The sequence below is a fragment of the Anguilla anguilla genome, chromosome 8 (genome assembly GCF_013347855.1).
Source record: "Anguilla anguilla isolate fAngAng1 chromosome 8, fAngAng1.pri, whole genome shotgun sequence".
NCBI classification, from domain to species: Eukaryota; Metazoa; Chordata; class Actinopteri; order Anguilliformes; family Anguillidae; genus Anguilla; species Anguilla anguilla.
In genome coordinates, this window is record NC_049208.1 from 40,549,587 (window position 1) to 40,573,506 (window position 23,920).

A 23,920-nucleotide genomic window follows, 5' to 3' on the forward strand; every position below is an offset into this window, starting at 1 on the left:
ATAAGAAGATGGAACTGCACATGCTCAAACGCTCCAGTTCCCCAGCCCAGTGCTTAGCCAAGGGTCCTCAGCTGAGAAACCCAATCATCATTTACTCATCAGCTGCCCGAGGCTGACGTGCACATTTTCCTTTTGCTCTTGGCATCAGGCAGATTTTTTTATTTTTTTCCTCTCCTCTCAGCTTTTTTTTTTCTGATTTAAATGTAAAAATTTTTTTGGTCTGGAGTTTTTTTTTGGTCACGCTCTTCACCGTACTCAAATAAAACGGGACACCGTGTAGGCTAGGGGCTGCGCTGACCGCAGTTAGGAGCGAGGTCCTGGATTCCCCCAAGAGGGGGGGGGGGGGGGGGGGGGGGGGAACGCCGCGGAGACGACCCCCGCGAACAACGCCACGGGTCCTGTCGAGCGCATCGGCAAGCGATTCGCCCAAACCTTTCTCCCGCGGGACGCCTAATTGGCTTCTTCTCTCTTTTTTTTTTTTTTTTTTTTTGTCAAACTCTTTTTTTTCGTAATAAAAGATGAAGTCACGCTCCTCTTAAATTCCATGCTGCAATCCTGCTGTCATCCAGCCAGCTAAAGGAATTCGGCCGACCGAGGGGTCAGCGGAGCCGGGGAACGGAAAGAGTGAGCCACGCGCCCGTCTGAAAGAGAGACTCCGCGAGCTATTCGCCAACCGCAGCTATTCCCACCGCGCACCAGCTCGTTCTCTTTCTTTTAACATCGATTCCAAAGCGGCGTTATGGCGGACGTACCAGCGCTAAAATAAATTCACATTTTACTCATTTTTCATTTGTTTGTTCGGTTTTTTTTTCCTGGGGGGTTGTATATAGACCTTTTTCGGCTGAGGGATGTGTCGTACCCTCCGATTCCTGGCGTGCTGCCCCTGCTGCTGGCCACGCCTCCTGCCAGACCAACCTTTACTAAATGAGTGACTGCCTGGAGTCTTTTTTTTCACAGGCCTGGCTGCTTATTTGAGAACCCATTTCCTCACCGCACTCAAACTTTCAATTTGTCAGGTTGTGAAAATCATTACGCAGTTTATACGTTATGCATCGATTTGTCGAACCTGCAGTTTCGTATTCTTCTCGGTGAAGCTGTGAGGGAAGCACTTCTATCGGACGGTTTCTGTTTTCGTTCATCGGTTCCTCGCCCAGCTCACTGTGAAGGCCGCTCGCGAAATACGGTGGGACTGGAGCAGATGGGCTGTGTTCCTCCACGAAAGGGAATGTCGCCTCTGCACTTCTGTGCTGTCAGACTGGTGCGATTCGTGAACGCTTGAATTGGAAATGGAAAGAACCCTGTCTGTGTGGCATGTCTTTGAGGCAAGGTGACCACACGTTCGAGATGTTGCCATTTTCCACCTGCTTAAGCACAGCAAGAATCGTGAAAGCAGACACACTGAATATTGCTTTGTTCAGTACCATTGCTAACAAGCTGAGACAGACATCCTTAAATGACAGTCTGGTTCTGCTCTGGAAATTTTAATATAAATAATAAAGTAAAATAATTTTTGAAGTCATAACTTGAGAATATGAGAAAAAATGCCCCCACACAGTCTTTTGCACAGGAGTTTCCATGTCTGTGATTTTGGATGTGGACTAATTACTAAATGACGCTCTTTCTGCACCAACTGACAACACGGTTTCATCACAAACCTTTGTGTCTTCTGTGTTTTGTCTTCCCAGAAGCTCTCGCCATGGCACGGCTTTTTGTAAAACATGAACCATGTGAGAGAACTGCTTACTGTAGGGCGGTGAGTTGATTAATGGGGGTCTTTGAACACTTTCAACAACGGAGGCTATTCTGAGTGAGCAAACTAGGTTTCGCAAGTAATTCTGTCTTACAAAGGGGCACTGGAAGGCCCTCTCAAGTTTTATTGTTCCTGGAGCAGAGGGTTAAGTCTCGAGCTTTGCTCGACGGAGCTCGAGGTCTCCCGAGGTTCGGAGGGCCCTGCGATCTTAAAGATGTCGACCTCTCGCAGTGCGGCTCGTCTGCGCTACCGGCCGCAAAAAAAAGGGGATGAGATATGCGGGGTGATCCGGGGTCACGGCCCTGCCCGTTTGATGTCGTCATCCCACGATGCAGCGACCGGAGACGTGCGCCCCCGAGGGGAGGGCGGAGGGGGGAGGAGGGAGGCGGGGGAATCCTTCTCCTTGCACTCACAAAGTTTTCCTCCAGGGTTGTGCCAAAATGGGTCTGTTTCAGTTCCAAAATCTCACCAGGAGATTAGGATGAAATTAAGCTGTGTTGCTTTTTCCCAGGGAACTTCCCCCAGCCCCCATCCCCTCACTGTGGATGGCAATGTGTGTATGTTAACTTTAGGAAGATTCTCTATATAGTGGAAACATGGTCATATTTATTTTGAGGGGCTTAGTTTCAGGATGTAAAAACTCCATTCACTTTTTTTTTTTTTGAAAACGTGGAGTGCTGTTCGGGCATTTCCCACCCTTGGTAGGGGATGAAACCCGGTTGAATCATCGCCTCAAACATTTAGCAGTAGGGTTGAAAAAAATTTGCGTCATTAAAAAACGTGTTCAAGAGGGTTCAACACGTGTTCAAAAGGGTTCAAGAGTGTACGTAACAATTTTAAATGACACGTAAACTACCAATAGCGAACAAACTATCAATTGTACATCATTTGCTTTGAGTTGGGTTTAGAGTGAGGGGTCAACAGTCGATGGATGAGTATGATACTGTTCCTGTTTGGAGGAAGTGGGGCGTAACCTCTTGTTGGCTATGGGATGCTAGTTAAAGTGACCCAAGCATCAGTTACAGAAAGGAAACAACAGCATAATTTCCCCTGTTCCAGTGCTGTCGGGCAGCCACAGCAGGTGCCCTCATTCCTCCAGGAGAAGTAGCGGGATGATTCAAAGCCGTTTCCACAGTCGGCCTCTGGGCCTCGGGCAGTACGCAGCGCGTGATACAAGCGCTGCGGGAATACATTTCGTTTTACGTTTTTCCGGGAGGTTGGGTTTCCAGACAGGAAATGTCAAATTAGCGCTAGAGCTTCATTATTCACCGTGTCCTTTGACCGGGCGGAGCCAAAGCTACCTGCCCCCGACTGCAGCGCAGACACAGAGGGGGCTGCTGGGACGGCTCCGCCCGCGTGCCGTCTGAGAGCGCGGGCCAATCAGCCGACACAGAGGAGAACCGCTCGCCTTCCTGCGTCACCCCTCCAAACCTGCGCGCCATTACAGACAGAAGGCCGCACTCCTAGAGCAGGATGCAGAGGGTCACACGATGCGGTCACACACTCCGAATTTCACTCTGGAATTAATTATGAATTCCCTCACCTACACGTTCAAAATACTTATTTTGTATTTGGCCTAACTTTCAAATGGTTTGTGTCAGTTTCTTTTTCTGCTGTTTGGAATAGAACTGATGTGTGGCTCATAAGTGCAGTTCGCCTGATGGGTGTAATATACGACATATACTGTATATATAATATATGGGTTGGTGTTTGTTTCGGGTACCTTTAGCCGTCCAATACTTGACCTTGGAACAGCGTGCCAAACAGAAATGTTGACCTCAACGTTTATGTGGAAAAAAACCTCAGGGCGGGTGTTTAGAAGTGTAATCAGACCACACCCTGGTCTGGGCCCATTTAAAGAGGCATGACAGCTCGGCCCAATCCTCCCTAATTGGACGCGGTCGAGGCGGTTTTATTGAAATCATTCACAGGTGCTGTCTGGAGTTTTAAAGGGAGGGCACCACTTCTGAGAGGTTTACAGTAGTGTGTGTGTGTGTGTGTGTGTGTGTTTCTTTAAGGACAAAGAAGCCTCTCATTTTTCAAATGCTTTCTACACCCATCCATTCCCATAAGCTGCCTGGTTTAGACGGCCATTTGCTGATGTAAAACAAGTGTGCCAAACACCCAGCGGAATGAAACCAGCCTGGGATGATGTGCGGTGTTTGTCATGGCATCGCGGCACGGCAGGGTTCCTCAGCGGTGGGGCCCGGGGTCCTGTACCTGAGCGTCAGCGCCAGCCTTAAATCCTAATCCTGGCGCTGCGCTGGGGGAAAGGGGAGTGCGATGAGTGAAAAAGCGTTAGCAGCCAGGGCTCAGACAGGAGGGGGGGGAGAAAGCACAGCTCAGGACACGGTCCCGCATTACTCTGGAAGGGGAAAGGGGAAGCTGGAGCTTTAGCGACACTTCCTCGCCTGATTGCCCACCTGTGCTGAAAAAACACCGAAGCTGTCAATAACGTCTCCTACCTTCCTTTCTTTTTTTCTTTTTTATTTTTTTTTAAAGGATATTCGTAACACTGTTGGCAACATTCCGATGGAGTGGTACAACGACTACCCCCATATTGGCTACGACCTGGACGGGAAGAAGATCTTCAAGCCAATCAGAAACAAGGATGAGCTGGATGAGTTTCTGGACAAGATGGAAAACCCTGATTACTGGTGAGATCTTAATAGCACAACTAATTGAATGAGAATGTAGTGCAATATGAAGTTGGTACCCCAGCAGACAAGAGAGACTGGGATTAAATTGTGTTTTGGTCTCTCTGTCACTCTCTCGTTCTCCTCTTTCACTCTTTCGTCCTCCCCGTTTTATTCCCTCTTATTCCCCCATTTTCTGGCTTCTGCCTTTGCTCTGTTGTACCCTCTCTTTCGCTCCTGTTTGTCACACTGCATATCTTTCTCTCTCTCTCTCTCTCTCTCTCTCTCTGCCACTAGGCGCACTGTCCATGATAAGATGACTGGCACCGATATCCGGCTCTCTGACGAGCAGGTGGATCTCGTCCACCGTCTCCAAAGGGGTCAGTTTGGGGATGTCAACTTCAACGAGTACGAGGTAAACATCGGCCAGTCGCCTCCCTCCACCCCACCCTCCCCCCACCCTGTGTGTGCGGCCGCTGCGTTCGGCTCACAAGCTTCATGCGCAGCATCCTGCTAACTAGCATCCTAGGCTACTGACTAGCGTCCTAGGCTACTAACAGCAACCAGTGTGACCAAGGTTATCCTTATTAAGTTGTGCTCTCCATTTGTATTCCCACATAACCCAGTCTCAGTCTGTGCTTACCCTGTACAAATGGTTTGAAGACACTGACAAATTCCTTGGCAAGGACATTTTCTTATTTTATTGAGACATAATTCCTTTGCAGTTGTGGCTGAATTGTGTTACGGGTTTGGTTTACAAGCAGATGTAGTAGCGTCTAGGTTGTGTCATTCACATCATCATGGGGATAATGGTGAAGCCTTCATTAACACTTATGCTCATAGTAGAAGGCCTGTTTCAACACACTTACCAGAAGTATGAGTCATCCTCCAGAAAGCACAGTCACTGCTAAAAACAAATGTTAAATCACCAGCTTTGAACTTCATTTGCATGAAGTAAGATACAGACTACAGTGATAATAAAAACTGTTACGCAATTGCAGAAGAACTGTTTTGGGATTGTAAAACGTTTAGTGCAGCTGTTTTGTCTGGAAGTTTTGTGACACTGAGAGCTCTTCCATCTTGAGCCAGTTCAGAATTAGCATCATGCACCTCACCTCATTATCCTCCTACTTCTCACGGCGGCCATTTTGCTTGCCCCTCTCTCATCCCCAACAGCCTTCTGTGGATTTCTTCTCCCACGAGACCATGATCCACCCTGTGAGCAACCGACCGCAGGACAAGCGCAGCTTCATTCCATCCCTAATCGAAAAGGAGAAGGTGAGGCCCTCCCCTGTCAAGTCTATCCCCATGAAAGTGTTCAGTCATCAGCCAGCTAGTTAGCTAACACTGGCTAGCAGCAGCAATATTATTGCTGGCCAGCACTGGGTGCCAGCTAGCTTGCTACTCATATACTACTGCAAGATGGCTAGATATCTTTCTGGCTACCTAGCTGCAGCTGGTGTTTGATACAGGCAAATACATACCTTTCATTAGTACATTTATGGCTGGCTAGAACAGGTAGCCAGCTATGTATTTGTTAGCAGACACAGCCTAACACCTTTCGGTAGCCTGCAAGCAAGCAGACTCAGAGGCCTCACCCCAAGGGAACAGTGCACACAGCATGCCTGATGATGTGTTAGGTAAATGTTGCTGTTTTTAAAAGGTAGTGGAATCCAAAACAACTTTGGATTGGTGGTGAACCTTCTGTGACCTGCTGCTTGTATATTTGATGTACCATCCCTGCTGAAAATTCCAGTTTAAACCAGCTAGAACTAAGCTGGTTTAAGCAGTGTTATTGACACTTTTAGCTTGTCAACCAGCTGACCAGTCTAGTCACCAGCTGACCACCAGCTTACTCTACCAACTTAACCAGTTTTGACCTGCCACAGGCCAGCTATGACCAGCTGAAAAAAAAAACAGCCTAAACCATCTTAAACCAGCTTAGAATCCCTGCCGGTTTTAGCTGGAATGCTCAGCTCCTGCCCAGAATTATCTTTAAATCAGTGTAATAGTTTTACTTTCAGTAGCCTTTCTTGTGCAAGATCAGGCAAGCTTTTCTCAAGCTACACTGTCAAATTCACCCAGAAACCTCAACTCAGGAAAAAATTGTGTTTGTAGCAGTTGTAGACATTTTCCAGTGAAGCGTGCAATTTAAGATTTGGAAGAGGCTTGCTCTGGGCAGATGGACACCTTTCCTGGATGTTTTTATGAATTTCGATCATGTAGAAAATTGATATTTATAGTCACCATGAATATGGAACGATACAAAATTTTCATGTTTTGAACAATTTTGCCCCTAACCGCTCCCATATGCGTAGCATTAGATATAATGATTCCCACATAGTTCTCAAAGTGGAAGCGGAGGTGAAATTCTGTAGTAATGGGTCTCCAAAATGGAAAGCTTAAAGTAATTGGACCTCCGATTGAAAGTGAAATTGCAGCGTTTCACCCCTCCCACAGTGGCTGAGGAATCGTGTTTTTGGATATCGCTCCCAATTTTCTTATTATGTTTTTTCCTTCTGCAAAACGAAACACTTATTGGAATTTTAGGCGCATGCATATAAGTGCGTTGCGTTGGTTTCTTTGCGGTAGTCTGGCAGGACCGTTTTATTCTGTATATAAGAAAGCAGAAGGTTTTTCTGTGTTTAATTAGGTGTGTATTAATTATGCTTGTGTAATGTGCAACGCTGCTGCATGGCCCTTCGTGTGACAGGTGTCCAAGCTGGTGCACGCTATAAAGATGGGCTGGATCAAGCCTCGCAAGCCCAAGGAAACCGGGCCGCAGTACTACGACCTGTGGGCCAAGGAGGACCCCAACGCCATCTTAGGCAGGCACAAGATGCACGTGCCCGCGCCCAAGAGCAGGCTCCCGGGGCACGAGGAGTCCTACAACCCCCCGCCGGAGTACCTGTTCACGGAGGAGGAGGTAGGGTTCGGCCCCACGCTTATCAGCGTCACAAAGAAACCGCGTACGTCCCTGCGGTTTTCATAACTGCGTACATCCAGGCTTTGTCCAGTAATTATTACAATACATTACAGGCATTTAGCAGACGCTCTTATCCAGAGCGACTTACACAACTTTTACATAGCATTTTACATTGTATCCATTTATACAGCTGGATATATACTGAAGCAGTGCAGGTTAAGTACCTTGCTCAAGGGTACAACGGCAGTGTCCTTACCCGGGAATCGAACCTACGACCTTTCGGGTACAAGCCCAGTTCCTTACCCACTGTGCCACACTCCGTCCGTACAGTAAAGGTTGCTTAACCGCCTCCACAATAAGGCTCAGTCTTTAGCTCATTTGACAAAAAAAAATATATATTTTTTTTTTGCTGTCTGATTATATTTACTGTCTGTTTATCAGGGTATAGTACCGTTTTTGCATATTGCTCAGTATGCAACTAAAAATGAACATGTATAAAGGAGTACCAGATGCTGGCTGTCTTATTGTATGGTGTTCCTGTTGGAAAATGAAAATATACTGGGGTTGGTATTTGGTTTTATGTACCGTCCATAGATTTCATTGTGCAACAACCTTTCGACTAGTTGGAAAGAAATAAGGTAAAGAGAGGTAAACCGTGGATCATTTTGTCGGTCGATGGCCCAGGATGCCTTTCAAACTACAACGGAAACCTGAGAGGGGCGTCTGGCTCGCGCGTCTGCCAGCTAGCCGTTTGCTAAAGTCGTTCTCCCCCCCCCCCCCGCGCAGAAACTGGCGTGGGAGCAGCAGGACCCCGAAGACCGGAAGCTGGCCTTCGTCCCGCAGAAGCACTCCTGCCTCCGCGCCGTGCCCGCCTTCTCCCGCTTCATCCATGAGCGCTTCGAGCGCTGCCTGGACCTCTACCTCTGCCCCCGGCAGCGCAAGATGAGGGTAGGCCTGCCTGCGCCCGCCGCCGGCTCCCGCTTCGCCGCACCGTTCCGGTCTCCCCCCCGACGCTGGGGTCGGGGCGGGGTTGCCCAGACCACGTTCCAACTGCTCTCCCCCCTTCTGCCTTCCTTTCAGGTGAACGTGGATCCCGAGGACCTGATCCCGAAGCTGCCCAAGCCCAAAGACCTGCAGCCCTTCCCCACCACGCAGTCCCTGGTAAGACCCCCCCCCGCCCCCCCTCCCCGGCCCTGGACCCGGCAGCCATTGTGATTGCAGTGAAACCAGCTGTGACCGGGTTTAATGACCTGTGAACGGGGTGTTAACGTAAGAAGCCCTGGGATGGAGCCGAGGAGCGTTAGCTTCGCGTCCTCGCTGCGGTGCGAGTGTCACGGCAGGCAGAGTGAAAGTGAGGTTAATGGCGCTGCTGTGTCACGCAGTACTGTAGCTCTGCTCCAGGGCTCTGCTGCGCTCTAGTTTTAGGAGTGTTTGCTCCCGAAATTTGATGTGTGCCAACTGGAAAAATACTTTAGGTGCACATCTACTAATTGGGATGTGTTTTCTTCCTCCTGAAGTTTTAAACAAAACATGTGCTTTTGGAAAAAAATGCTAACTGTTCTGTATTAGGAAGATGGATCACTGAGGACAAGTTTAAAAGGAATTGTCTTTGTTTTTGTTTTGTTTTTTCAAAAGAGGTCACTAAATTTTGACAACATGACGTCTCATGAGAACTGGAGCTGCTAAGCAGACGTATGCCTGAGAGTGTGCTATTGTGTGCGGTGTATCAGCTGTTATGAGCCCTGAAAAAGAGCAATGGGTTCCATGTGTTGGTGCTGAAATCCTGTAATTAGAGCTGGGCAGGCCTTGTGAGGATGACTCTTAAAACCCTGTGTCTGGACACCTAAGAGTGTGCGTGTGTCTAGGAAATGTCTTCCCTTTCCCCCTTTTTACACTCCTCCTCCCACTGCAGACACGCACACACACACGCATACGCACACTCGCACACACTCTTCTTCTCTCGGATTTCCTGTCTAACTTCTGCCCCCCCTCTCTCTTTCTCTCTGCCCTATTTCTCTCTCTCTCTCTCCCTCTTTCTCTATCTTCTGCTCTCTCCTTCTCTCCCCCTCTCTTTCTCACCCTCACCCTCACTCTCACCTTTTATTGATTGTGTTTGAACGTGACCTCTCTCCCCCTCTTTCTCTCCCCCCACTCCTTCTCTCTCTCTCCCCCCTCTCTTTCTCACCCTCACATCTGTCACCTTTTTATTGACTGTGTTGGAACGTGATCTCTCTCCCCCCTCTTTCCTTCTCTCCCCCCTCTCTCCCCTCTCTCCCCCTCTCTTTCTCACCCTCACTCTCACCTTTTATTGACTGTGTTGGAACGTGACCTCTCTCCCCCCTCTTTCCTTCTCTTCCCTCTCTCCCCCTCTTTCTCACCCTCACTCTCACCTTTTATTGATTGTGTTTGAACGTGACCTCTCTCCCCCTCTTTATCTCCCCCCCACTCCTCTCTCTTCCTTCTCTCTCTCTCCCCCCTCTCTCTCCTTTTCTCCCCCCTCTCTTTCTCACTCTCACATCTCTGTCCCCTTTTTATTGACAGTGTTTCAACATGACCTCTCTACCCCCCTCTCTCCTCTCTCTCTCCTTCTCTCCCCCCTCTCTCCTCTCTCTCTCCTTCTCTCCCCCCTCTCTCCCCCTCTCTTTCTCACCCTCACTCTCACATCTCTTTCACCTGTTTATTGACAGTGTTTCAACATGACCTCTCTACCCCCCCTCCTCTTCTCTTTCCCCCTCTTTCTCACCCTCACATCTCTTTCACCTGTTTATTGACTGTGTTTGAACGTGACCTCTCTCTCCCCCTCTCTCCTCTCTTCCTTCTCTCTCCCTCCCTCTCTCCCTCTCTCCCCCCTCTCTTTCTCACCCTCACTCTCACATCTCTCTCACCTGTTTATTGACAGTGTTTGAACATGACCTCTCTCTCCCCCCCTCCTCTCTCTCCTTCTCTCCCCCCTCTCTTTCTCACCCTCACTCTCACATCTCTCTCACCTGTTTATTGACAGTGTTTGAATGTGCCCTCTCTCCTCTCTCTCCCTCTCTCTCTCCTTCTCTCCCCCCTCTCTTTCTCACCCTCACCCTCACATCTCTCTCACCTGTTGATTGACAGTGTTTGACCGTGCCCTCTCTTTCTCACCCTCACTCTCACCCGTTGATTGACAGTGTTTGACCGTGCCCTCTCTCCGCAGGTGTACCGCGGCCACTCCAGCCTGGTGCGCTGCATTAGCCTGTCCCCCAGCGGCCAGTGGCTGGCTTCGGGTAAGTGCCCCAGCTCCTCTGCTTTGATGTGGGGGCAGGCCCCGCTGCCGTTTCGTTTATTTCAAGCTCCGGGCTCCTCAATAGATCATTTCTTGTGGTCGCTTGTAATATAAGCAGTAGCTAACCGGCCCGCTTATATCATCCCCAGAGCACGAGCCATGATGTCATGCCTTTGGCTTCAATGTGCCGATCGGTACCAAAAAAATAAGCGATTCGTTTTTGGGGGACAGGGAAAATAAGCAGGGACACACTGTGGCGAGAATCATTAGCTTGCGCATTCTCCGAGAGAATGCATCAGTCAGAGATAACTAATGGTCACTTCTCTCAAATAGAGAAGCCGTGGTCTCTCTCTCTCTCTCTCTCTCTCTCTTTCTCATAGTTTTTGGCAGGATGGCCTCAGTGGAAGCCACATAGGAAATATGAAAATGATTAATGCAGGTTGTAAAAATTCAGTTGGTTTGCAAAATCACCCTGAATGTGTCTTTACGTTTTAAAATAAACCATCAGCCAAGGATGCAACATATTTGTGCTTCATAGTGATTCTGAAGAAGCAGCTCTTAAAGACAAAAGATACCTTGAAGGATATTGGGGGACAATAGTGTCATTGTCCATGGTATTAAACGTATGTATTTTAAAATAAGAAATACAACAGGGCTATTAAAATGCATTGAATGGCTAGCCAAACTTTCTGTATTCTGTAAATCTTAGGGGGACGGTCATAGTGTTGGTGTTAAGTTCATTAAGTGTGATACAGTAGTTGACAGTTCCATGAGACCAGCAATCTTGACAGCTGAAGAGCACAACACACATATGATTGTCATTATTCATGGCAGTAGTGCTGTTAGTGGATTGCCCTTTGGATGAATATAAGCACTTTTGACTCAGTGTGTTTAATTTTTTTTTTTATGGCCAAAAAAGCCAAATGATTTTGTTCATTTAGCAGTTTGAAACATGTCGTTCCAAAATGGCTACAGCTCCCCAGACAGTTTCCTGTTTGCTGCAGCTGCCTGTCTGGCTTTCCAGATTTACTTATTGGGGATGACATTTGAAGCGACTGGTGAGGTCAGTAGCAGCCTGCTTATGTAAACGAAGAGGTGAGCTCAGGAGACTCAAAGCAATGGCATGTTTTGTCGAGGTGCTGCTGGGAAATGTAGTCCAGATTTGGCTGAAGTGTACTAAACAGGCTGTAAGTCCCAACTTCACTTGTGCCCTTTGCATCAGATGCAGATAAGGATGTTGAATGTGACACTGACTTTTTTCACTGATGTTGTCATGTAATGTTTCTTTAATGAAGTATGGTTTCTACCTGCCGCCAGTCAGAGGAAAGACATGATTGGCTTTACACGTCAAGACCGCTGGAATGGTGGCTAAAATTTTTTGTCTTTGGAGAAGAGTTGTTTTTACTTCCTCAAACTGCATGTGCACATCCAAACTGATTGGCACTGAATTTTATGATGAGCGGCCTTTTAAATTCATGGAGTTATTGATTTTATACAAACTGTCCATTGCATGTTAAGATAGTTGTTGTATTATTCATTTTTCAGTTCACCACAGTAATAATTTGAGAACATAAGCACTTTGCTTCAGTGCAACAGCGTTACTGTGAGAGAGTTAGCGCATTGCTACAGTGTTTAGCATTACTGTGAGAGTTAGTGCATTGCTACAGTGTTCAGCATTACTGTGAGAGTTAACGCATTGCTACAGTGTTCAGCATTACTGAGAGAGTTAGCGCATTGCTACAGTGTTCAGCATTACTGTGAGAGAGTTAGCACATTGCTACAGTGTTCAGCATTACTGTGAGAGTTAGCGTATTGCTACAGTGTTCAGCATTACTGTGAGAGAGTTAGCGCATTGCTACAGTGTTCAGCATTACTGTGAGAGTTAACGCATTGCTACAGTGTTCAGCATTACTGTGAGAGTTAGCGCATTGCTACAGTGTTTAGCATTACTGTGAGAGTTAACGCATTGCTACAGTGTTCAGGATTACTGTGAGAGTTAGTACATTGCTACAGTGTTTAGCATTACTGTGAGAGTTAGCGCATTGCTACAGTGTTTAGCATTACTGTGAGAGTTAGCGCATTGCTACAGTGTTTAGCATTACTGTGAGAGTTAGCACATTGCTACAGTGTTCAGCATTTCTGTGAGAGTTAGCGCATTGCTACAGTGTTCAGCATTACTGTGAGAGAGTTAGCGCATTGCTACAGTGTTCAGCATTACTGTGAGAGTTAGCGCATTGCTACAGTGTTCAGCATTACTGTGAGAGTTAGCACATTGCTACAGTGTTCAGCATTACTGTGAGAGTTAGCACATTGCTACAGTGTTCAGCATTACTGTGAGAGTTAGCACATTGCTACAGTGTTCAGGATTACTGTGAGAGTTAGCACATTGCTACAGTGTTCAGCATTACTGTGAGAGTTAGCGCATTGCTACAGTGTTTAGCATTACTGTGAGAGTTAACGCATTGCTACAGTGTTTAGCATTACTGTGAGAGTTAGCACATTGCTACAATATCCCAGTAATACAGTGAGTTTGCCTGTTTCTTCAGAGTCACAGCACTGCTGCAGAAAAGCTAACTATATAATAGTATAGCTGCAGTGGCTATAAAACTCTGCAGTAATGTTCTCAATCAAATCAAACTATTTGAATTAGGAAGTTCCTGGCTTCATAACCTTCATAAAAGTGTTCAGTTCCGTTGTGGGATCATTTTGAGGGGGTTCACTGTAGAGCTCTTGCAAGCTTTGTCTTCTTAAGGCCCTGGAAATGGCTTCATCAAAGGCAACAAGTGGTACTGATATTCCTGTGACAGTGTGCTGACTTTTGCACAGATGATTTTAACATGGTGACAGAGGTAATCTAATGCTGCTTAGTCCAAAACAAAAACAGAATGGGGAGTGGCCATGGTCACAGACTGATGTGTCACATGGCAAAGACTCAGGAACAAGGGACACTACGGAAAAGATAACAGCAGTTTAGTGGCAGCATCTGTTAAGCCTTCCATTACAAAGGACTTAATAAATCTGAGACACAAAACCACTACAGTCAGTGCTACTCTTTTTGTCTCGCTGTAAAATATATTAAACTAGTAATAAAACGTTCTTTCCCACAGTAAAAACAGCACTTGACAACCTCCCAGGAATTTTTATTTGAAATAATAAATTACTCCAGCCCCCCCCCCCCCCCAATTTGTTTTCTTATTGTGTGAAGTTTTAAGATAATTAATTCCATGTCAGTCGAGCCTTACGTTTATTAAAATGCATGAACCCTCTGTGGCTCAATCCTGATTGAATTAGTAGTATTATAAAGGCTGCTTGTTGTTCCTGGGGAGGGGGCCACTGATGCCAGCTATTTCTGTAAAATTCACTATAGTGTTGCTAAAACCTAATTTGGAAAATATTGTCCTGATGACACAAAGCCAAAGCCTGTAAAAACCTCAACGATTCCAGTATAATGTGTGTGTAACAGGAAACATCAGCAGTGCCATAAAGTCATTTGCCATGGTTTTGGGCCTGTAATCACAGAGGCTGTATGCCCCACATGCTTCTAACCCTTATCTGCCGCCTTCACTTCAGTAGCGCGCGGGCTGTAGCAGCCAGAGTGTGACATCGTTCGAGCTGCATGACGGAGCGGACAAGCTGTATAATCGCAATGTGCACGCGGACACACACTCCCTTGTGCGCACGCGCGCACACACACACACACACACAAGCAGGGAGGGGTAAACAAAATGGCACTGGCATTCCAGGCTAATTATGCGGACGAAGCGGGACGTGCTGCGGTGTTCCGTGGCAGCGGCTCTCGTGTGAACCCCGGACGCAGAGGCCAGTCACGGCCCAGGGTAATGATGCCGTTCCCCTACAGCGGTGGCTACCGGATTCCGTCTGTGCTGCGAGCGGGAATTTTTTTGTGTTTGTTTTTTTTCTCCCTAACTGGGAACTTAACCCTTTGCTGTCTCATACCCTCTGTTACACTGGGCTGCCAATCCGGTGGGCTGTTCTCTTGACCTGACTCGAGGACAAGGGTTCAACCATTTTAGCTCGAATGACCTGTTCAGTAGAGCGACCGTTCAGGCGGGCCGAAAACCTGCCCCCCTTTAGCCTCTGGGATTGCCGGAGGTCTACGCCATGCTCTGGGAACGTCCCTGGCCAGTCCTTCAACCCTGCCAAATTTAGACATAGCTGGAAAACCCGAGTGTTGCTTAGAAACACAACTGCTAATTAGCTTGGCAACGTAACACGGTACGAGGGGTCACCAGTAGGCAGCCCGGGCACACAGTGTACTTCAGGACCACGACGAGAAAAGGAGTGGGATATTCCGCTGGAAACAGAAAAGACAAAAGGGGGGATTTCTTTGTGCGTCCAAATAATGCGCAATCCCTGTAAAGTGTGTGTAAAGTGTTATTATCGTCCACAGTGTTCAGTGTATTGTCAGGGTTGAGGAAGTTTTGTCTGTGGGTAGTGTTCAGTTCATCGTCTCTTCGTCCCCAGCCTCTATTTGCATTACCGAGTGAACTGAACACTGCACAGAATGAGCCTCCTGAATTCTGACACAATGCACTGAATATTGTGAATACTGATATTTGTTGTATTCTGTCAAGAAGTTTTATTTTACTGTGTTTAGTGTTTAGTTTACTGTCTCTGTTTATCCCCAGCCTCCTCTTACTTTCTTGATGGTGAACTTAACCCTACACATACAGAACTTCCTGGACACCGACTATTGTGGATAGTAATATTCTTCAATTCAGGAAGCTCTGTTTGTGTAGCGTTCAGTTTAGTGTCTCTGTTCGTCCCCGGCCTCCATTTATATTAATGACAGTAGTGCTACTTGTTGACATCTTGTTTCATTTCTCTGGACGGAGGCCAGAGGAGCTTGCAGTTCCTCACAGGCTGTAAAAAGAGGCAAGATTGAAAATAAACAGCGGGAAAAAAAATCTTTACAACTCGAAACCACTGCACGCTTGATGAAAGACCATAAATTTTAATTTTTTCCCCTCGCATTTAAAAAAAAAAAATATCATAGTTTCCAGAGGCCGTGCCTTGGATTTATGTCCGCAGGCTGTCATGCCGACAGTTTTTAAGGAGCAATGGGGAGATGCCTCGAGCCCGGGCCTCCCCAGACACGCACCGAACGCGAGGCAACGGGTGTTCCACACGGGCCCGTCCTTCTCCAAACCGCCGGGTCTGTTCGCCCCGCTGCACCGGCCCGTCCCGTCCCGTCCCGGTACATTTCCACAGGCGACCGCAGCTATGTGCTCCAGACGGGACTCTCAAAACCACCGGCAGGACGCGGGCTTCGGAAACCGTTCCTCTTTCTATATCTGTCCCCCCGAAGCGCTTAATACTTAAAAAGTGATTATGGTTTTAGAGTCAGTTAGGCTCCGCCCTCCGGCAGTGCTGGTACCAGAACGCCAACGTTTCCATGTTGTTTTTCTTTCCTTTATGGGGCGTGCAGGTACAGAAATAAAATCAAATACTTTCACCAGGGTTTCTGCACTGCCGAGAAGCAGTCGGGCTGATATCGGGAGCCTTCGTTTTTGTTGAGGGTTGTAGTTCTATTCCTCATTGGCCAAAATAAACAAAGAACAGAGTTTTGGGATTCAGTTCATTAGAATGGGAATTTGTCTTAGAATGACAAAGATTACCATGGCAACATGATAAGGCCAGTTTTGCCCAGGGATGTTTTCTAAGGGCTTAAACTGAAGAAGTGTTAAGTGGGCTGCGACATGAAGCAGATTGGTTAAACACAGACCGTTGTGTTTTAAAGTTTCCACCTCAAGTAATCGTTTTATGACATTGAAAAAAAGACAATTTGCGGGCATGTTCTCAGCATGCATAAATCTGCTTTGTAAGGAGGCTTTGTATTTATTTTGTGATTCATCCAATAAGTGTTTTCCTTGGGTTTCATTTCCAAATACTCCATGGCCTTTTCCAGCAATGCTGAAGCTATTCTCAGGGTTCAGTTAAATGCACATTCACTGATAATTGTCAGGTGAAGTACTGATCATTTGAAGTATAAAAGCCCAAGGGGCCTTTTAAAAGGTAATATGAAGCTAGGTCGGATATGAAGCAGAGGGATGCCCTAAAAACTTTATTTCCCCATAAATCAACTGTACCGTGCAGAGGACTGATATTTTGCGTATATGCCCTTTGCCAGAATGCACATCCCCCTTTACAGCATTCCGTTATGTAATATTATGTTAGAAAATATAACCATATATCTCCAGTCCAGTATATTTTAAACTTGGTACACGTCAATGGTTGTGGCCATGTACGAATTGTTAAATTCAGATTGTTAGACAAAAGAACATGGTTTGATAAAACAGTCATTCTCAATTTGCATGTAAAATATGACTGTTGGGGAAACTGCGATCTCGCTGCCCTAGAGTGCATGAAATTTGTTGCGCATGATCCTTGGGAAGACCTTTATAAATGTTGTTCTGGAAGTTTCTTTGTAAAACAATATGACCCCTACAGCCAACCAAGTTTCAGGTATAATTGCATGACACTTTGCTGGTAAGTAGAGGCTAATTACAAATCATCATCCCCCATCTAATTGTCTAATACCACTGATATACCACTGATTAGATGATTCCAAATAATTTAAATTCAAATTTTAATTTCTATAACAAGATTTCACAAATAGTGTATCACTGTACGCTTCACAGTCTGCCCCAGCCTGAAACCCACAAAGCAAGCGAAAGTGGACAATGGCATGGAAACGGAATGGCATGTAGGGAGAAACCTTCGGAGGAACCGGACTCCTCTTCTCACCCAGCTCAGGGTGTGGGTTCATCGGGACAAGACAGTCAAAATACCTCCAGCTGAAATCTGAACCAGCTGTAGGTTCTTTAATGAAGTGTTGGAGCAGGCAGTTTCTTTGCATCCTCCAATGATTAGAAGTGTGCGATTTTAGCAACAGTTCACAAATGACACTGTGAATGTGGGCTTCAAAAGTGAGACCAGAGTCAATGGGAACACCCAGGTATTTCACAGCCACATTTGGTCCAGCTAATGTATCCTCAAGGTTTAAGGAAAGTTTTATAAATCCTCTTCATTTTTAGGACCTAACATCAATATTCCATTTTTATCTGAGCTCAAAAGCAGAAAATTAAGTTATCATCAGCAATATATTATTCTGAGAGAGCTGTAGTGCCATACCTGAGATGTTCCTGAGATGTTTGACTGTGTCATCTGTACAACAGTGAAACTTCACACTTTGTTCTGACTGGTATTTCAAAGGGAGCATATACAGAGAAAAGTGAAGCAATCCAAGCACTGGCTCCTGTGGAACACCATATTTTACCTTTAAGAAAACAACAGAAAATCATTTATCTAATTGAACAAACTGATGTGGTACATCACAGGGCTGTCAGACCCATTTTGGAATGCAATGTGATCCTTATTCCAAGATTGTGTTGAAACAACTTAATGAAAAACTTCACCATGGTCTAATATAATGTTTTCTTTGGTTTTATGTACATTTGTTCATGCACTAGACATTTAATTCATAGAATGGGACAAATCATCTCACGGGTGGTTGTAACGATTGTTGGTAGCCATTTTGTATTTGGTTCCAAAGCAGTTCCAAGTGTTTTGAGAATCTTGAGTAAAAAATGCTGTATAAATAAACTGTACTGCTTGATGCAGATGGATACTTAGAACATGTACAGATTCCATAAGCATAAGCATGACATTTATTTAGCAGACACTTTTATCCAAAGCAATGTATGAAAGTGCATATCATGGTCATTGGAACAACTACAAAACACAGGTTCAGTAAGGTACAATACTCATTTCCTACAGTTATTAATACAGTTCTCGTCCAAAAATGCAGACTGCCTGGAAAAAAACAATAATTCTCCCAGTCCCTGTACCTTCGGTTATGGACATCACGGTCTTAGTCCCCAGTGTGGTCTTCAGTAAAATCATATCCTGCCCTCCGTTTGCCAAACAGATTGATGAGGTGCACGTTATAAACACAATATTCAGAAATGATACCTCGTGCGCCCACATTTGGTATGGTTCATATGGTCTTTTGGACTATTTCTAAGGCCTGTTATACTACTCTTCCCTGCATTCTCATCCATTTCCTCCTCTGTCCTTTCCTATTCCCCCATCAGGCCCTGCTACAGCAAAAAACAGGTCACATACCTTCCACACGTTTTACTTTAGAAAACACAAGTAAGAATATCTTCTGCTGTAATGCAGTGTTAGGCAAGTGGGTTCCTGAATAGCTCAGAAAAAACTGTTGAAAACCTAGAGCACATTTAAATAATACTACTGAATTGCCAGGGTTAATTGTGTCCTTAGTGAAGTTATCATTTATTCCTTTTTCCTTGCTGGAGTGATCATATGTCTAAGCCTAAGGTGTGGTCATTCCCGTCCTAAAAAGTTGAATTTGTATGATTTTTCTTGTCCGGCTGAGCCTTTCAGCAGCAAATTCAGCTGTGCCCCCAGCCGTGAGGGTGGTAGCGGTGTGGTATGAGCTGATAAACTCGCTGGTCCACACCAGCACACAGGTTGTTAATGTAAGGTGACCCAGCTGCCTCTGAGTGTGCGTTCCCGCCCCCTGCCGTTTGACCCCAGGCTCTGACGACTGCACCGTGCGCCTCTGGGAGGTCAGCACGGCCCGCTGCATGAAGACCATCGAGGTGGGCGGAGCCGTCAAGAGCATCGCGTGGAACCCCAACCCCGCCATCTGCCTGGTGGCGCTCGCCTTGTAAGACCCGCCATTGGCCCTTATCTCCAGGCTTCTACACACTGCTTACAAGTCCAAAAACTCTCCACAAGTTTTGTTGTGTTGGGGGAATGCCTTCGAGTTCCTCCGGCAGTGGTCCTCGACCCTGTTCCTGGGGATTTGTCGTCTTGTAGGTTTTCATTTCAAACCTGATTTTGCACACCTTCTTTGTACTAATTAGCAGCTCAGTGAGATTACCCGCTGTTGTATGAGGAGTACTCTGTTTGGATTGGAATGAAAACCTATACAGGGTAAGGAAGCACTGGCCTAAGGGGTTTGCCTGGGTCTCTCCACAGTAACCAGACGGTGTTGGTGTTGAACCCGGGTTTGGGAGACAAGCTCGTCTGCAGCAGCACCGATCAGCTCGTCTCCTCGTACGTGGAGCCGGAGGAGGAGAAGGCGCAGTCCGTGCAGTGGGCCGCCGCCGAGGGGAAGGACCACGAGAAGGGAGTCCGCCTCATCATCAGCCACCCGAAGGTGCTCAACACAAACACAATGCGCACTTTCCACCCATTGGCCTACGTCCCTCGTGTGACACATCAGAGCCAATCACAGTCTGATTCAGAGAGATGAGCCACATAATCAGTCCTTCCCATCCAGGGCTATGACGCCCACTAGGCGCTCAAGACTAGATTTTCCATCCAGTTTTTATGATTAGCACTTACACTGCACACTAACTACTGGTACCTCTGCATGCTTGACTACGTCGAGACTATTTTCCGTCTCGACCGGTTTTATAACCTACGAGCAGCAGTTTGGCTGTTGTTTGGCAGAGCTCGGAAAATTGTCGTCGGTTGCATTTTCATATGGAAATGAAAACGGGAACTGCAGCATTCCAATTAAAAAGGAAGGGAAAATATAGGAAAATGTGGCTTCAGACCCATTGAGCGTCGCGCGTCCATTCACAACCTGGGAGTAATCATGACATTAAGCGGCCATCGCCCCGCGTTTTCCCTCCGCGCGGCGAATTGGAGCCGTCGCTGTTTAATGAGCCGCACGTGCGTGACGAAGAGCCCGTTACTGATGAAACTGACAAATGGAAGCGAGAAGTGATGTCTCCGCGCGGTGTTTTTAATAAAGCTGTTCTCTTCCCTCCCCCTTCGCTAGGCGGTCAGGCAGGTGACCTGGCACGGCAAAGGGGACTACCTGGCCAGCGTGCTGCCGGACAACACCAGCCTGCAGGTGCTCATACACCAGATTAGCAAGCGGCGCTCGCAGAACCCCTTCAGCAAGAACAAGGGCCTGGTGCAGTGCGTGTCCTTCCACCCCATCCGGCCCTACTTCTTCGTGGCCACGCAGCGCTCCGTCCGCGTCTACAACCTCATCAAGCAGGAGCTCACCAAGAAGCTCACGGCCAACTGCAAGTGGATTTCCAGCATGGCCATCCACCCCGGAGGTCAGTTATCTTGTGGATTATTCTGTCCCTTGGGCTTATCTGTTTATGATTCTACTGGACTTGTAACATGATCATCCATGACTGGCGGGGACGCTAGACTCCAGTATTTGTATAATATCTTGTACTCCTGTTTTAACATATTTTGTATTTGTGCTTAACACTGGTCCACTTGTCGTTTCTAGAAAGGGACAGATAGTTGTCCAAGATAAGCTCATATATGGCAAAAAGCTGAAGCTGATATAACTATAAAGCCCTGACCCTGATTCAAGCTGGGCTTTTGAACGGTTGAGCGGGTTAAGGCGCTTAAGCTGGTTAAGGCTCAATAGCTTAGACGTTACAATCTGGGTTTATCCTTGTCTTTGTATTCCACCATTTGTCTCACAGTTTTACAGACAGTCTGATGAATGGTGTAATTTTCAGGCCATATTTAAGAATATCATGAATATTAGGGAGAAATGGAGCGATGCTGAACGAAAGGCAAACAGGTCCCACTGGGCTCAGGCTGGCCCAGGTCTTGCAGGGTTTCTCAGGTTATTTCTGCGTAACGGGGTTACCAGCACCTCCATATTACCACTTGTCATCAGTGATAAATTATTTCTGACTGCCGCTAGCTCTCCTGTGGTACAGTGTGGAAAATACTACTAAAAGGACAGGTGCATCTGATGAGTGGTTGGTGCTCTGGCTTCCAAATGCAAAAAATCCGAACTGAAAAGGGAGAGCGATTTAAAAAAAAAAAAAAATTGTAAAAAAAGCGGTTATATAATCATTTTTTAATACAGTGTCACGCTGTCAGTGGAGCGTTTTCTGTTAAGTTTTCGGCTCAGCGTGGCTCGATTATCTGTGACACACATCTGCGTGCCTGAGGTGCGCTCCAACCAGCCTGACTTGGCGATTTCCCGCAGGCGACAACGTGATCTGCGGCAGCTACGACAGCCGGCTGGCCTGGTTCGACTTGGACCTCTCCACAAAGCCCTACAAAGTTCTCCGGTGAGTGTGGGCCGTCCAAACGTAAAGCGCCTTTTAATTGCTCGGCCGAGGCACGGGATTAGCAATGCGAGGCCTGTCTTTCGTTGGTCCTGACTCGTTCTGTCGTCCCCCGAACTGGCCAGGCACCACAAGAAGGCCCTGAGAGGGGTGGCGTTCCACAGGCGCTACCCGCTCTTCGCCTCCGCCTCCGACGACGGCAGCGTGATCGTCTGCCACGGCATGGTCTACAAGTGAGTCCCCCTCTCCAGTCTGTCTGCCGCCGTCACCTCTACATTCGGTCCACCCCACGCCGATCCTTCAGCAGTCAGACGCTCTCTTTGAGAGCTGGTAGGGAAGCGTCAACGGTGGAATGAACCAAAACGCTAGTAGGGCTCTTTGTACTTGAACCAAAGCGGCAGTGATATTTTCCATTTTCAGTCTCGGAAACACCTGCTGAAGCATTAGCTGTGAGCCATGTTTGTATACTGTTGTGCTTTTATGACTAGTGTAGCCCTCAAGCCCTCACTTAGATTTTAAGGACCAAAGGCACTACCTGCTAATTATGTGTGTAGTTTATACTCAATTTACCAGTTCAAAGTAATATGATTTTAATTTTTGATTTTCTGAAGTCAGGCAATTTTGCGAGGCAATTTTGTGTACAGCTCCCATTTTCTCCATACTACACTAAATTGATCTGTCTTTGCTCACCTGTTTTATCAGTTAACTTGGTTATGATTTTTTTGCGCATGCTAGTGAAATGTACATTCAGTAAAGACTAGTCATCAAAAGATTCGTGTTAAACGTTGCATTTGATGTCTGACTTGCCTGACTTTTTCTTATGGTATTAAGTTCAGTCATTAAAAAAAATTGGCATAAATTTTTGAGGTTCTACAAATATGATGATATGACTTGTAGTCTGTGTCACCTGCCACACTGCTAAATTGTAAAGGGAAATGAAGCAACAGCAGGTGTACTGACCCGCTGACCTCTGACCCCTGTCCGTCCCTACAGCGATCTGCTCCAGAATCCTCTCATTGTCCCTGTGAAAGTGCTGAAGGGCCACACCGTCACCAACGACCTGGGTGTCCTGGACGTCACCTTCCACCCCACACAGCCCTGGGTCTTCTCCTCTGGAGCCGACGCCACCATCCGCCTGTTCTCCTAGACCTCCTCATTGGTGCTCCACACTAGGGGGCGCCACTCACCGATTCTGACTGTACCCCAAAAGCCTGGGATGAGCAGTCTTCCTCTGGATGTCACTAGTTTGCACGCACAAAAGCTGCTGTAACCAAGTCCGTCTGAGGAGGACTGGGAAAATTTTCTGATAAGTGCCCCCCATTCAAATTTAGATTAGTGTCTTGTCTTTTGAGTGATGATGTAAACATGTTTTGTTCATTTCTGTCAGGGAAGTCCAGTGACAGTAGAGCAAATTATATATAAAATGGCCTTTGTATTTCTCATTTATTCCTGATTTTAAAGTCGCAGAAGCTATTGTTGCCTGAGCGGAGAGAGCCGCATCCCAGAGAGGACATTTCTGTGGAGGCAGAAAAAAAAGTTTGCTTCCACACACCGACCCAGGTCTGGACAAGGCTAGCCTGTTCCAGCTTTCTGAAATACGCAGCTGCCATTGCTGTGAGCATAGCACATAAAGCCCGACCACAAATGCATGGATTCCGAGACCCCTTATGAAAAGTAAGATGTTCGTAGAAAAGCGTGCCAATGGAAACAGCCATCCAGACCGTAGCTGTTGCTAGCCTTGACAACTGCTTCCCGGCAAATAAATGTGCAAGTTCTCCCCTTTAATTTAAAAAAGGGAAGACGTATCAATTTGAAGTTCCGCAGGCCTGGTGTCGGTGATGTTACGGAGTAGGTGATAGATTGTTTTTTACCCGCTAAATACACCAGACCTTTCCTGTTTCGTAAAAAAAGAGAGAGAATTATGCTTTTTAATTAAACGTGGTGTTCCCTGAAGCGTCCGAAGTCGTCTTTCTTTTCTGTTTGTGTGTCGCCGCGGGTCACCGCGGGTGAATTCGCGCTAAGAAACATACGCAGGAAGGGCTGTGGGAATAGGACTGATTTCCTTCTCCCCCAGCAGACCCCAGAAGCGAGCGGTAAAACAGCAGCGTATTATGTGTCCTGTTTAGCCAGGACTGCGCACCTGCACTTCGCCAGTCTCGACAGACCAAATAACACTTCTGCTTTCGGGGAGTGGGGGGGGGGGGGGGGGGGTGGGCCTAGGGTTGCACTGGACAGGGGGGA

General features: G+C 46.8%; 1 protein-coding gene across 1 annotated transcript in view; it reads left to right on the forward strand.

Annotated features, from left to right (window-relative positions):
* The window catches only part of bop1 (BOP1 ribosomal biogenesis factor), a 71,563-nt gene extending 47,926 nt beyond the window's left edge, over positions 1–23,637 (forward strand). Inside the window, exons 4-16 of the mRNA XM_035428174.1 lie at positions 4,253–4,407; positions 4,684–4,801; positions 5,563–5,664; positions 7,100–7,312; positions 8,099–8,260; positions 8,393–8,473; positions 10,497–10,566; positions 19,149–19,281; positions 19,596–19,776; positions 20,407–20,695; positions 21,598–21,682; positions 21,805–21,912; positions 22,673–23,637. Coding sequence (XP_035284065.1) covers positions 4,253–4,407; positions 4,684–4,801; positions 5,563–5,664; positions 7,100–7,312; positions 8,099–8,260; positions 8,393–8,473; positions 10,497–10,566; positions 19,149–19,281; positions 19,596–19,776; positions 20,407–20,695; positions 21,598–21,682; positions 21,805–21,912; positions 22,673–22,826 — 1,851 coding nt within the window. The 3' untranslated portion in view covers positions 22,827–23,637. The remainder of the gene's footprint in view (positions 1–4,252; positions 4,408–4,683; positions 4,802–5,562; positions 5,665–7,099; positions 7,313–8,098; positions 8,261–8,392; positions 8,474–10,496; positions 10,567–19,148; positions 19,282–19,595; positions 19,777–20,406; positions 20,696–21,597; positions 21,683–21,804; positions 21,913–22,672) is intronic.
* The last annotated feature ends 283 nt before the right edge of the window (positions 23,638–23,920 follow it).